We start from the raw sequence: 13,811 nt of genomic DNA, 5'->3' as shown, positions 1-13,811 counted from the left end.
AGGATGTGGCCCTACAGACATTATCTACAAGGAGTATGGCAGTGTGGTGTCACATTGAGTGTGTCAAATCCAGGGTACAGCTGTACACAATTAACAGGTCTGTATAACAGTTTTTGCATGTGCCATGTAACTTAAATGGCTGAAGGGTGTATACAGGTAAATGTATGGTGGCTGAGATCAGCATCTCTTGTACAGTGGTCAATGGTAAGTGTAGTGGGCGAACACACCTCAGACTTGTAACTCCCACACACTCAGAAGGTATTGTGTTGAACCAATACACAGAGAATAATGCTCACACACAAACACACACACACACACACACACACACACACACACACACACACACACACACACACACACACACACACACACACACACACACACACACAATCCTAGTTGCCAGTGTTGGGTTTGAAATCCCTGCCCATCTAGTTAGTGGTAGTAAAGTATTATGCAGTTATCACAGGTGGCACAGAGCTCATACTGTGTTGAGTTTCCAAAGTACATGTATAGTGAGTAACAAAATGTGCCCTTGTAAGGTATGGCAATGGGTGGTGTTGTGGATGTGACAGGTCTCATACTAATGTCATGCACAAGTGTACACACTCCCACGCACTGCTATACACACCAATGCACACACAGAAGTGTGACAGTATTGTGATTATGAGCCCTGCCTCTCAGGCAGCTCATTCCATTCTGCTACATAGCTGTTGCTCACAGCACAGGGTTATAGGCCTGCAGAGTGTTTACATATACCTCTAAAGTTTATGTAAAACGTGGGCCTTGTACATTGGGACGTAAGATGTGTGTTGGGAGTAAAATGGCCTACAGTTGTAATACTTGGCCACCCAATGTATATATTCCTCCCTCAAACACACACACTTATGACAGTGGTCTTACACACACACACACACACACACACACACACACACACACACACACACACACACACACACACACACACATACACACACACTTGCCAGGACTGAGATTCATAGGATCATGTTTTCATAGGTGTGTACCAGGCTAATGGGCATGGAGCCATGGCAAGCCTAGTCCATGGGAGTAGCCTGGCATAATGCAACCTGACATTCTCTCCCAGTGCATCTATCAGCCACTGCCACTTAGGTGATGGCCATGGTGACAGTTAAATTCCCCATCCATTAATCCAGATTTCTCTTGCAGAGGGCCAGTGAGGTGCTCTGACATGTATGTGACATATATTGCATTACATGTCCACTCGTTGGGTTATGTACCTGTCCCCCAGCATGTTCTGGTGATTGTGGTAATGAAGTTCAGGTATCCGTGGCATGTGGTGCATACAGATCTGACTTTCACTAACCATGGCATTCCTAACACAGCTAGCCAAACATGGCATTGTCAGTCAAGCATGGATTGCCTGTAAGTAGCCAAGATGTGCCCAGGATTACTTAGAGGTATAGCACTCTGTCTATATAGGACAGTTGTTAGCAGGGTCCTATTTGTGAGGTACACTTGCAGGCTCCACAGTTGTTGCAGGTGTCTAATGAGCTACATGACAAATAGGCATTGTACCTGCTGGTTGGCCTCATGAGGAGAGAGTAGAGGAAGACATTGACCTCTTCCCTTCTGGATGACATACCCGAACTTATGAGATGTGCCACATAGAAGTTGTTAATGTCCACAGTAGCAATGAGGTGGCCATAACAGCGGTCACTGTCAGCCTGTGTTCCCAGGCCTCTTATAAGGACTTCTGTGTACATTGGACTACCAGCAATGTGTTAATTCATGGTGAACACATTGATTCCACATGGAATTCTTTCCATCCAGCCTAAGGCCAGTGTTCTGACAACAGTTGGATGTCTCAGTGGGGCCTTTATGCAGGATGTCAACATGGTATGGAGATGTACACGTAGCACCCACCTTGCAATTGTTTGCGAGCATTGTCAGCCAGTGTATCTTTGTGTTGTTCTGAATGTCAGAGGCATACATGACAAACATGAGGGGACCCATGACCACAATCTGTGGTACTCCATTCATGACTGGTTGTCAGTCTGACATGGAGTCTGCTACCTTTACACTGTGGGTCTCATGCATGAGCCAGTTTGCAACCCACCGGGTGACATAGGGGTTGATGCCTAGATGGCTGTATTTGTCTATGATTCCCGAGTGGGAAATGATATCACAGGATTAGAAGACCCACCTATCTTGTTTTTATGCCCATACTGTTACATAGTTATTTCACATGGCATATGGTTTTTGGGCCGCAGAGTGTCCACAGCTACAACTACAGTGGATGACAACAGTGTGCCCTGCACAGTGGATATTTGGATGTGTACTAGGTGAGGAACTGTTGCAAAACACCCCCCAATCGATATGACAAATACACACACACACACACACACACACACACACACACACACACACACACACACACACACACACACACACACACACACACACACACACACACACACACACACACACACACACACACACACACATACCAGTACTGAGATTAAAACACCTACCTATCTATCTATGTCTACTATAGTGTTACACAGTTATCAGACACACCACAGAGCTTATACAATTCCACCTAATCCAAAGATACTTCTAAGGTGAATGACATCAACAGGACTACTAAATTAGGGTGAGGAGAGGTGTAAAGGGTAGTACACAACTCAAAATGGTACAACCTGCACATTATATGGTTCTCTCTCTCCCTCTCTCTCTCTCACACACACACACACACACACACACACACACACACACACACACACACACACACACACACACACACACATTTGCCAGTACTGTAATTACAATTCTTACCTATCTAGTTATTTCTGCTATAGTGTTGCACAGTTATCAGACATGCCATGGAACTTAGACAATTTCATTAATCCAGAGGTACTTCTAAGGTGAATGACATCAACAGGACTACTAAATTAAGGTGAGAGGAAGTGTAATGGGTAGTACACGACTCAAAATGATATAACCCACACAGTGTATGAGTCTCTCTCTCTCTCTCTCACACACACACACACACACACACACACACACACACACACACACACACACACACACACACACAAACAGTTGCCAGTACTGGGATTAGAACTCCTGCCTATATAGTTATTTCTACTATTGTGTTACGCAGTTAACAGATGTACCATGAAACTTATACAATGCCCCCTTGTCGGAAGGTACTTCTAAGATGAATGACATCAACATGACTACTAAATTAGGGTGAGGGGAAGTGTAATAGGTGGTACGTAACTCAAAATGGTATAAACCAAGCAGTATATGATTCTCACACAAACAGTTGCCAGTACTAGGATTAAAACTTCTGCCCATCTAGTTGTTTCTACTATAGTCTTATGCAGTTATAAGACACACCACTGAGCTTATACAATTTCACTTAGTCCAAATGTACTTCTCAGGTGAATAACATTGATAAGACTACTAAATTAGGGTGAGGGGAGGTGTAAAAGGTTGTACACAACTCAAATGGTATATCCCACACAGTATATGACTCACACACACATACACACACACACACACACACACACACACACACACACACACACACACACACACACACACACACACACATGTACTATGATTGAGATTGGAACCTCTACCTTACTAGCTATTTGGACCATAGTATTACACAGTTATCACATGCACCACAAAGCTTATGGGGCTGAGGTCTGATGGAAGGGACTTCTAACTGTGTCTGCCTCTCTCAGTAATGTATAGATTGCTAGGGTTACAGGGCTTGTTTTAGAAGACATCTGACATATATGCTGATTCACACTGTCATGTATTGTTTCAGTACATTGTGACATAACTTCTCTGATCATCACAGTGATTTACAAGGGGAATACAAGGTGGATGATACACACACCAAACTTATGGGCCAAATGCTATGCATTCTTGCACAATACAGCCTGTTGAGAGGTGTGCCTACAAGCAGTTGACTGCTGGGGCTGCGGAAATAGTCCATCACATTGGTGATATATTAAAATGGTGGAATCTCTGTGCATTTCTGTTCTGGCCTGGTCTGTTTCCAGTCCACAGTTGGGTAATATATGTCAGACAGGATCAGGGTGACAGGGAGACCCCAGATGGATTTTCAGGGGATAAGATATGGGGGGTGTACTAGGCCAGATATGTTTGCCTATAGCTGCCAGTGCTTCACATAGGGGTCTGCTCAAAGGTTGACTGCACTTGGAGGGTCTTGTGTGTGTTAGACTGACCAGCCTGAAGATGTGTGTTTGTCTGGCATATATGTATGGCCCACCTCACTTTGCTTGGCTGGCCACATTTTGGGGTCAGGATGTTGCATAGGATGAATGATCAGGGAAGGGTGTTTTACTTCCCATGTCTGTGGACCAGGGTTCTGTGGGAGCAGACATGTCACCATATTCCAGAGTTACAACTGCCTGCAATGAGGGCATTTCCATGTTTAGAGTCCCAGTCCAGCCCGTCAACTGTACAGGGTATCACAGAACGTCCACATTCATGACCCATATACCTTGTTGGTTACACAAACAAGTGTGGTTTTTAAGGAAAAGTGTTTTGCAAGTCACTCAGGGTTGACGTCAGATATTACTGACATTTGAGATTGCAGTCTCTGACTTCGTACCCATTAAACATTCCATGCTACTACAATCATTCCTTCCACTTTATTACATTATTAGATTAGGATTTTAAAGGTGTCCTTCTCTTTGGACCTTTTTCATCCCATTATTCATGGCTTTGGCCAGATTTCTGGCTCTCTGACCCTTAAAGGTTTAAGTTAGCAGTTAGCAGCATGGCCTTTCTTTGCCTTTTTTTGATTGTGTTATGTTGGTTTTATGTACCCCATGGCACTCCTTAACAGGGCACTGTGGGTGAGGCGTGGGCATTTGCCACAGGCCTGTAGGCCAGGTGTAACAGATGAAGGCCATCTGTATCATGGTATGTACATTCTGTTATGTTCCCAGGCTGGCAGCAGTGGACAAACCTGGGATGGCACCAGTAAGTTGACTGTGGGTGTTACTGATAACTGCTTTCTGTTTGTGTTGAGCCATCACTTTTAGTTGATGGCTGGATACTGCTTAAGGCTAAAGAAATGTTACTGCATGTCTATGGGACTATGGGACTATGGGAGAGTGACAAATGTGTGCAAGATACACATTTGCAGAGACTGTGCTGATATTTGCTTAATATTTTGGTTCCATTTAGCATACTGGTGTGCTCTCTATCTTTCAGACTACAGGCATAACAGTATCGGCACAGGTCAGGTTGTTCTGGCATAGACATTTGTAGTTTCAGACTTCTTACCTTTCAAAGCTATACTGCCACTGCCAGACCTGCTGTGATATCACTGTGTAAATGTCTGTAGGTGGGTATTTCCTAGATGTCTGTAGGTGGGTATTTCATGGATGTTGCCATGTGGGGGCATTTGTCAGGCATTTCTGTATGGGTTTCTACAGCTGATCTGCTGGGTGAGGCTCAGGGTGGGTATGGGACCCTCACTTTGACATCCATGCATGTGACCTATGACCCCCCCCCAGTTATTTGGCCCTCCACATATACTGCAGTGGTATTTGTCAACTAGGGTGGCACTGCATGGTGTGAGTAGGCCAATACTGAGTATGCACTTCCTGCTGTCCCACATGGCTGTCAGTTGTCTGCTGCTATCCCAGTAAGACACCCCATTCATTTGCATGCTTGAATCAATACCATAGATATGCTATCAGAACATTACACTCAATTCAGTACTTTTGTTCAGGTTACTGACTTACTCTTTGCCTGAGGTTGTTGTGAGAATGGTGTTTGAGGGCTGGCTATGTTGGATGCGCACAGTACACAGCCTATACATGGTGGGATATAGGTGGTGCGTTGGTTGGTATCCCTTTTACTGTGTGTGTGAGTCAGAGAGAGAGAGAGATCAGTCTCTTGGTTCCTGCAGTATCAGTGTATGTGCTATGCATCTTTGCCAAGAACAGGGAATACTGGGAACACCTCCATCTGCCTACAGGGGCAAGCTCAGGCTCAGGATGTTCTTCCGATGAGTCCTTATGTGCCTGTGGAGACCTTGACAATGGTGAGGAGCTGTGTGGCCCTTCCCCATTTTGCTCCTGCAGCAGCTGTTTCTGCAGGATCATATTGTATAACATGGCACATAATATGAACATGTGTGCACATGTGGCTGGAAAGTACTGCAAGGCTCCACTGGATATATCAAGGTAGTGGTACTGTGACTTGAGCATCCCAAACACATGCTCTATAATGATCCTGGCTTGTGCATGTGCCTCATTATGGTGTTCGTGTGGGGTGTGTGTGCATTTCTGATGAATTCATCATCCACAGCTCCAGTGCGTAGCCAGCATCCCCCTCTAGATGGCCATATGGGATGTTCCCACTGGCAAATGCCCAGTACAGTTGTGTGGAATGCCAGATGTGAGAATTGTGATAGCTTCCAGGGCTGCTAGCACACACATTCATGATAATGCCCTGGGCATCGCACATGACCTGGCAATTGATGGAGTAGTACACCCCTTGCAGTTTAAATAGACCCTACCCTGGTCACTGGGTGGTGCTTTGATGTGGATGTGCATGCAGTCTATGGCACCCAGTACCTCCGGGTATGCTGCTACATGGTGGAAAAGATACATATTGCTGGTCCTATCCTCACGGGTGCTGATGAAGTTGATGTTCTCAGCGGCATTCAGTCACATGGCATCCTGGAACTGGTGGAGTATCCTCGATGCAGATGCTTGTGAGATCCCAATGGTATCCCTAGTTGGCTTTGGAAAGTACCTGTAGCTAGTATTCTTAAGGCTACACATACCTTGGTATCCACTGGGATGTGTTCCCCTGTATTGGTTCTTGGTCTGAGGTGAGGCTGGCACAGCTCAACAAGTTGCTGAAGTATGCCCCTGTCCACCCTGTATCACTCTACTATCTCCAGATCATGTAGCCCCTGGTAGGTTACCCTGGGTCTGGACCCTCTTCTCCTACTCCATGGTCTGAGTTGGTTGTCAGCATTATCCTCCTCACCATCCTCAGTCTCTAGCACATACTGATAGATCAAGGCAACCGCAGCCCCTAACATGTTTGTTAGATTTGTCAGGTTAAAATTCACCCAAATGTGTACACCTGTGGTGTAGAGTTTGTGGGGAAAAACAAACTGAAAGGTGTTTGCATAGTTTATAGTAGTGTGCTGGACTGCTGCCTGTGTAATTGGCTGATTCTGATACATTCCACCTGCCAGCTACGCTTGTTCTCCTTGATTGCCTTCCTTCTGCTGTTTCCCTTCCAATTTCCTCCCCATTTAAGCTCTGATGTGTGCTGTGCATACCCATTGCTCAAATGTAAATAGTTCTGCTATTTCCTCTGTGTTTGTATATTTTTTTGACCCAGTGTGCACTGCTCAAACCCATTTATACCCGACTATAATGGCAAAATGCAGATTTCTGTAAAAATTGCTTTTCCTCCTTTTTTATTTTATTTTCGACACAATCCTGTCTGCGCGCCACTGCCCTATGCTTAAACGGCTGAGATAAAAAAAAAAAACTTTTATTTTACAAAATGTAAACTATTTTTCATACCAATGGCCATGTATTTGGCCATTAGCATGCCTAATGAATGTAATACATGCTTTAGTTGAGGCTGTCATGCCTCTGATTTCTTATTTGCAGTACTGTACATTTTTTCAGGTTACACTCTTCTTGCATGGACACTTCCCCGCTTGCTGAATCGCTAATTCACCTCATTTGCATGTTTTTCATCAGCAAATGAGGTTATTAGTATATGGCAGTGGTGTCCGTGCAGGAATAGTGTAGGATCGCTCGTGCACATCCCGGGATCCCTTTGCTGAATCACTCGGCAGACATATTGTTTGCAGCAGCTCTTGCACTATTCCTACATACCGTGTAGGGTTTAATGAATCCTTTGTTTTCCCACTAACAAAAATCTATTATCCCACACAGACCCTCCTTCATTTTTTAAATGGTAAAGTGATTTTTCAACATGGGTATATAATGAGGTGGCTATGCAATGTGTTAGTTGTTCTGAAGAAGTCCTATTATGAAGGCACGAAAGAGCACAGAGGTAAAAAGTTGTTCTGATTGATTTATTTTCCAGTTTGTTTCTTTTTTTTGTTTGTTTGTTGTGAAACAAAGTACACATATGTTTTGGCTATTGTCTTTTCATTATTTAATATTGTTAGCTCTTTCTCATGAATGAAGACACGCAGGTGTTTGAATGTTCATGTAAAAAAATCACCTAATGTACCTTCATACATATGATACAAAAAAACAACTGGGAGGAGTATTCACAAATAATGGTACAGATTACAAACCAATATGAATCTATAGTGCATTTAAGTGCACTTGAATTGATGGTGTTCTGAAGAACTTGAAATTTACCATGGGCTGCTGAAAAATAAATCAATCTGTAGCGGAGGAAACAAATTCTAAGTGTTATCCAGAAACTCAGATTACACTACTTTGACTTTCATACTTTAGACACATAATGCAAAAAGAAAGATTACTAGAAAAAGATGTCATAGTTTGCAAGGTTAAAGTTCAACATAAAAAGACCGTTAATGTAATGGATTGATACTATTGCAGCAATGGATGCCTCTTTATCAGAGATCAGCCATTTGTCTGAAGATAGTACAAGTTCAAGACAACAGCTATTCGTGTTGTCAATGAAATAACATCAGTTCAACAACATTTACCAACAACAATAACACATAATACAACAGTCTGCAAATAAATGGCATTAGAAACCTTAAGAATATTCGTAGATGCAGACTTTCACATGTCCCTTTATTGTCACCTCCTGCTTTTTGTGCAAAGCAACACCTTTTTATATGTAGATACTAAACAATCGTGACACAACTGATACTGACCCAACATTTCCAGATTTCTATGCCTCACATACATTAGATTCATGCACACACATGGAGATTGCTTATTTATGAATTCAGATGCAGAACCTTCGCTACAGTGAAGTGAGGGAGACTGCCCCAGGCACAAGCTGTTAGGGGGCACAATCTGATCTGTAATGTAGAAGTGATGCACTGGCAATGCATTGCTAGCACTGAGGGAGAATAGCAATTTGGTCTTTCTGTTCATTTGGGTAAACAGTTGCAGTCATGTTGTTGCATGCAGGAAATGAATGAATGCTGAAATATTGTAGTTAACCCGAGTAAAAAAGCAACAAAGAGCAAGACGATCTACCTTTTGGAGAGAATAGTTTTTCTTTCTCCTCAGGTTTTGTTTGAAGAGGTGCTAGACTGAGGATTGCCCAGGGCTCTAATTCACTAATTTAGCTATTTAACTAGCTACTGCTCTGTTCATATACATGGCTACATACTGCACTGCCACACAATCATAATTAATGACTACAAGTATCAATGCACTGTATCTGCAGTAAATTGCATCTATGTTGTAATCACAGTATCAGTTTAGATATAATATTTCCAGAATGATAGCCAATAGGGATAATAAAAGCATGGGCATATGTTGTGTCAGAAGAATGGAGAGTAATGCGTGTGCCTTCACAGACCTTATTGTACCCAAAAGGCAGGCTACCATGTGGAAACCCTGCCATTAATGGATTCACTCAGCTAATGTTTTTTCTTATCCCATCGGTGCTGACTTCAGGCACACAGACCTTGCTCCCTGTAGTTCCTGCATTGGCAGCTCCCACATTTTTGTGGACTCCCCAGTTTGACCTTTCTCACAAAAGTTTCCAGACTGAGAATGAATCTGCCCATAGAGTCCACAGGGCAAGTGGAATGTCCCCGTATTACAGGCAGTGAAGAATTTGTTTCTCCTGGCCTAAGCCCATTGTCTGTGCTGACACTTTCCTTAAGCATGTGCTGGGTGCACCATTAGGAGAAGCCTGAGGGTGTGTCTGGCTGAGGGTGAGTCTGCCTATGAGCAGATCCACCCAGTATGTCCACTCCCAGATGAGCATACTCACCTTCTTCTGACATTCTACTAATGTTTTCAAGCCACTAATCAAACAGTTGTGACCAGGTCCATAGTCAGGGCTGTATCCCTCTACACCATTGGCATGACTTACTCAACTTATGTATGTTCCCGCAATGGTCATGGAGAAACTGCTAGGAGATGCAGCTGGCTAAGGTCTGAGCTCTCCCAGTAGTACCATGAATTGACTTCTTGAATGAGCCAGTGGCCATGGCCAGCATGGTAAAATTAGTAATGACCTATGCCTGTAAGGTATAGGCTACCCTATAACATGATGAAATAGAAGGTCAAAGTTGTGAACATCCATTCTGAGCAGGTATTCATATTCTTGCCTAGCTAGTGTGCTGTAAAAATATTGGCCAAAAGTGCCACCTGGTATACTGAGTATTCATAAATTGCCCTGTGGTCAATACATGGATACTCATGCCTATCATACTGGTAATGATTAGAAGACTGTATACCAGCTTTCTTTTGGTTTGTATGTGGTGATGTCAGCATTATCAGTACTACCTCAGTTACATAATTCTGCTAATTAGTGTGTACAAAAGCCCTTTATGAAATCCCTTATAATTGTTGTGCCATCATGTATGTGCATTTACATTTATTAAACTGCACTCATGAATGTCATGCTTACCTGTCGTCACATGTGCAGGATTTTAGAGAAAGATTTTGTAAGTCTAGCCATGTCTTCTTAAAAACGTTATCATGTTGTTTCTGAAAAATAAATGATTGTGTCCTACATTTAAACTCAATAAATGAATGAATGAATGAATTGGCAAAGGTACTCATACTTAATTTAACTCCTAAGCCTCCTCAGTTATTACCCACACATAGACAGATGAATTGGGGCAAATTGCATTCAGAAACATTACCTTGTGTTTGGATTTAAATAATTCTGGAACTCTTACTGAAAGTTGCCTGCCTGGACTGTATTTCTTTTATCATTGTGCTGATGTATTAGCAGTCTAATTTCTACTGAAGCTGGGTGACCCACTTACCTTAAGGCCCTGACACACTTCTATTCATAGGGCTTGTGTCTGCCTAGGTGTGAGCCAGTCATACTGAACTTTTTTATGCACAGCTGGCCTCTTTCTGGTCAGACCTTACATTTTATGGCTGTCTTTACAATTAATGTGTTTTCTTATGATGGAAAGGAGGATGCTTGCCATTTAAGTCGGCTGTGCCTTCAGGAAATATGTCTTCTGGCATCTCCTTTTTTAGTTAGCCATACCCTTCTATGGAGCATCTTTTCCTATATGATTCGGGGGTGCCCCTTTTTAGACCCCACCTCTAAGCAGGTCCCTTCTTAATCTTCTGTGCTTATTTGGCCACATGGTATAATTTATCCTGGAGAGAGGGCAGGAGAGATACAAGCTTGCAGCAATGAGATGCACATCATATACAGCTGGGCATATACTGAGCTACTGATATTCAGATTTATCACACAACAACTCAGCTTCATGCATTCAGAGTCAAATATTGAACTATCAGTCTGCAGAACATTACAAGCCTAGTCAATAATCAGAGGTCAAAATCAAACCCTCTACCTTGCATCTCTGAAGTAAAAACATTTACTATTATGCCAACCCCCATTAATGAGTAAAGTAATGAGCTGTAAAGGGGTTGTGCTATACAAACCTGAGTTTGATTTAACCAACTTCAAATGCATTACTGTATGACCACCAACCAAGTCTCATAGTTACAAAAAAAAAAAAATGATCCAAAAGCACCTCTGAAAATATGTTTCTGTGCCATAAGCCTAAAACAAAACTTTTCAATAAAATAACATCTTACCACTCTGGTTGGTAATTTCTCCATCTGGACATAAGATGCAGGTGTAGCAACACTTGGGCTGACCCTGAAGGTTAGAACGTCTGTATCCTGGATGGCAACTCTCACTGCAGACAGACTGTGGGACCTAAGCAGTAGTGAAAATAAAAACATATTTTGAAGGAAAGACTATAGATGGCTCAAGCAACATTAAAATTCACAAAGGACATAATATGAACATTTAAATCCATACTATAGATGACTATAGGAAAGGCATACCTATATAAACAGTTGTATAAGGAGAAGTTACAGCTATCTAAATATACAGTACTCATGTATAAGGAAAGGTCACAGATGTATAAATACACATGACAGCTCTATCAGGAGAATTACATATGTATTATACAAGGTATAGAGACATGTGAGGACAATACTGTTATGTAAATATTCAGTGTCATGGTAGAAAGACAGTCTACAATGCGTAAATAAACAGTACAACACTAAGGAGAGAGTAAAGCTATATAACTATACAGTACAACTACAATATAGCTATATAAGGACGGTCGTGTGTGTGCATTGTATAGACTGCAGCTGTATAAAGGAAGAGTATAGCTACATAAATGTTATGTGTAGAGTATAGCTATATAAATGTTAATTGTAGCTTATATAATGAGAGGCTATAGATATATACATGTCTTTATTTATTTTAACTCATTTACACTTTGTTGACTGAGTTAGTCTCACTAGTTCTATGGCCTGCTCAGGGAAGACCTGAGATTATATTCATACTGACTAGGGGAAATTTGGCTAGGGAACAAGAGATCTTCCTTTATTCTTTTCCAGAATACATTGCTGTTGTGCTGTCACTGGAAGGAAGCACTATGCAGGAAGTGGAAATGAAGGGAGGTTACTGATGAGCGTTATGTCAAAGGAGTTTTATATTGCTTCTGAAAGTGAAGAGATGGATGGCAATGCAATTTATGTAGGTAGTGCAGTTCTACATATTGAAATTAATGAAGTTCAGAAAGATGTCTTGGAGGACACTATATTAGTTGAAATTATTAAAGAGAAGGAAATGGAAGACTCTGTTGTGTCTCATGGTCAGACATTGTAAAGGATTATATCACAAATGAAATAAAAATGACAGAGAACAGTGAAGCATTTTTGACTGGAGACTGTACATAAGAGATAATCAGAAGGACTAGGCAGTAGTGAAATAATCCAATGGTTTATGAAACTTGTGAGACTAGCAGTGAAAAAAAGACATGCTATGGTAACAGCAAAGGGTAACCCTATACAACAAAGGAATGTTTATTTAATGGTTAAGTGAAATCCCTCAATCAGAACTGAATTAAAGGCAGGACAGATTGGCAGATATTTTGTGTCAGACTATATTATTACTCCACTGAATTTCATCCTGAACATATGAGTTTGTTTATACATACAGGTGCTAATCTGTTTCTGATTACATTTGAATCTTTGTTTGGCTGAAACGTTTATGACTGAGTTTGATGCTAAGTTTTTTTCTGTTCCATATGGAATAGGTTTATTGTTAAAGAGACTAATATGATGTTAAAAAAGAAATTAAAATTACAGTTTTGAACTCCTGATACAATAGACAATGTATTGAGAGTGGCATAGTCCAAAATACAAACCACAAACCAATACGACACAAAACCAATCCAGTAGACCTCCAGAACTTGCACCGTTGAAGCAACAACTTTTTATTATACAAAATAAATCTCTTTTATTTTGTATAATAAAAAGTTGTTGCTTCAATGGTGCAAGTTCTGGAGGTCTACTGGATTTTTTTTGTAATGTACTGAGAACGTTCTTTGGGCAACTTTGTAAAAATGCTTATGACATTAAAAAGACATGGGTTGATATTATGTTATCGAATTGTTAAAAGTTTGAACGTCATATGATCGAACTTTTAACAATTCAAAAATGTAAAAAAAGGGAAAAAAAACAACACAAAAAACCTATGTGACCATTTTAAGCAGGAGGGCAAGCCTCCCTGCACCTCCACACCCCCCGCTCTTTAAATATACAAACTCCAAG

The 13,811-nt window shown here is 41.6% G+C and overlaps 1 protein-coding gene across 1 annotated transcript in view; it reads right to left on the bottom strand.

Annotated features, from left to right (window-relative positions):
- The window catches only part of LOC122790581 (extracellular calcium-sensing receptor-like), a 497,373-nt gene that overhangs the window by 110,562 nt on the left and 373,000 nt on the right, over positions 1-13,811 (bottom strand). Inside the window, exon 7 of the mRNA XM_044058106.1 lies at positions 11,775-11,898. Within this exon, the coding sequence (XP_043914041.1) occupies positions 11,775-11,898 (124 nt within the window). The remainder of the gene's footprint in view (positions 1-11,774; positions 11,899-13,811) is intronic.

This window comes from Protopterus annectens, chromosome 16.part0 (genome assembly GCF_019279795.1).
Source record: "Protopterus annectens isolate FY-2018-M chromosome 16.part0, PAN1.0, whole genome shotgun sequence".
Taxonomy (NCBI): Eukaryota; Metazoa; Chordata; order Ceratodontiformes; family Protopteridae; genus Protopterus; species Protopterus annectens.
The sequence above is the reverse complement of the archived record's forward strand: the minus strand, read 5'-3'. Positions and strand labels throughout refer to the sequence as shown.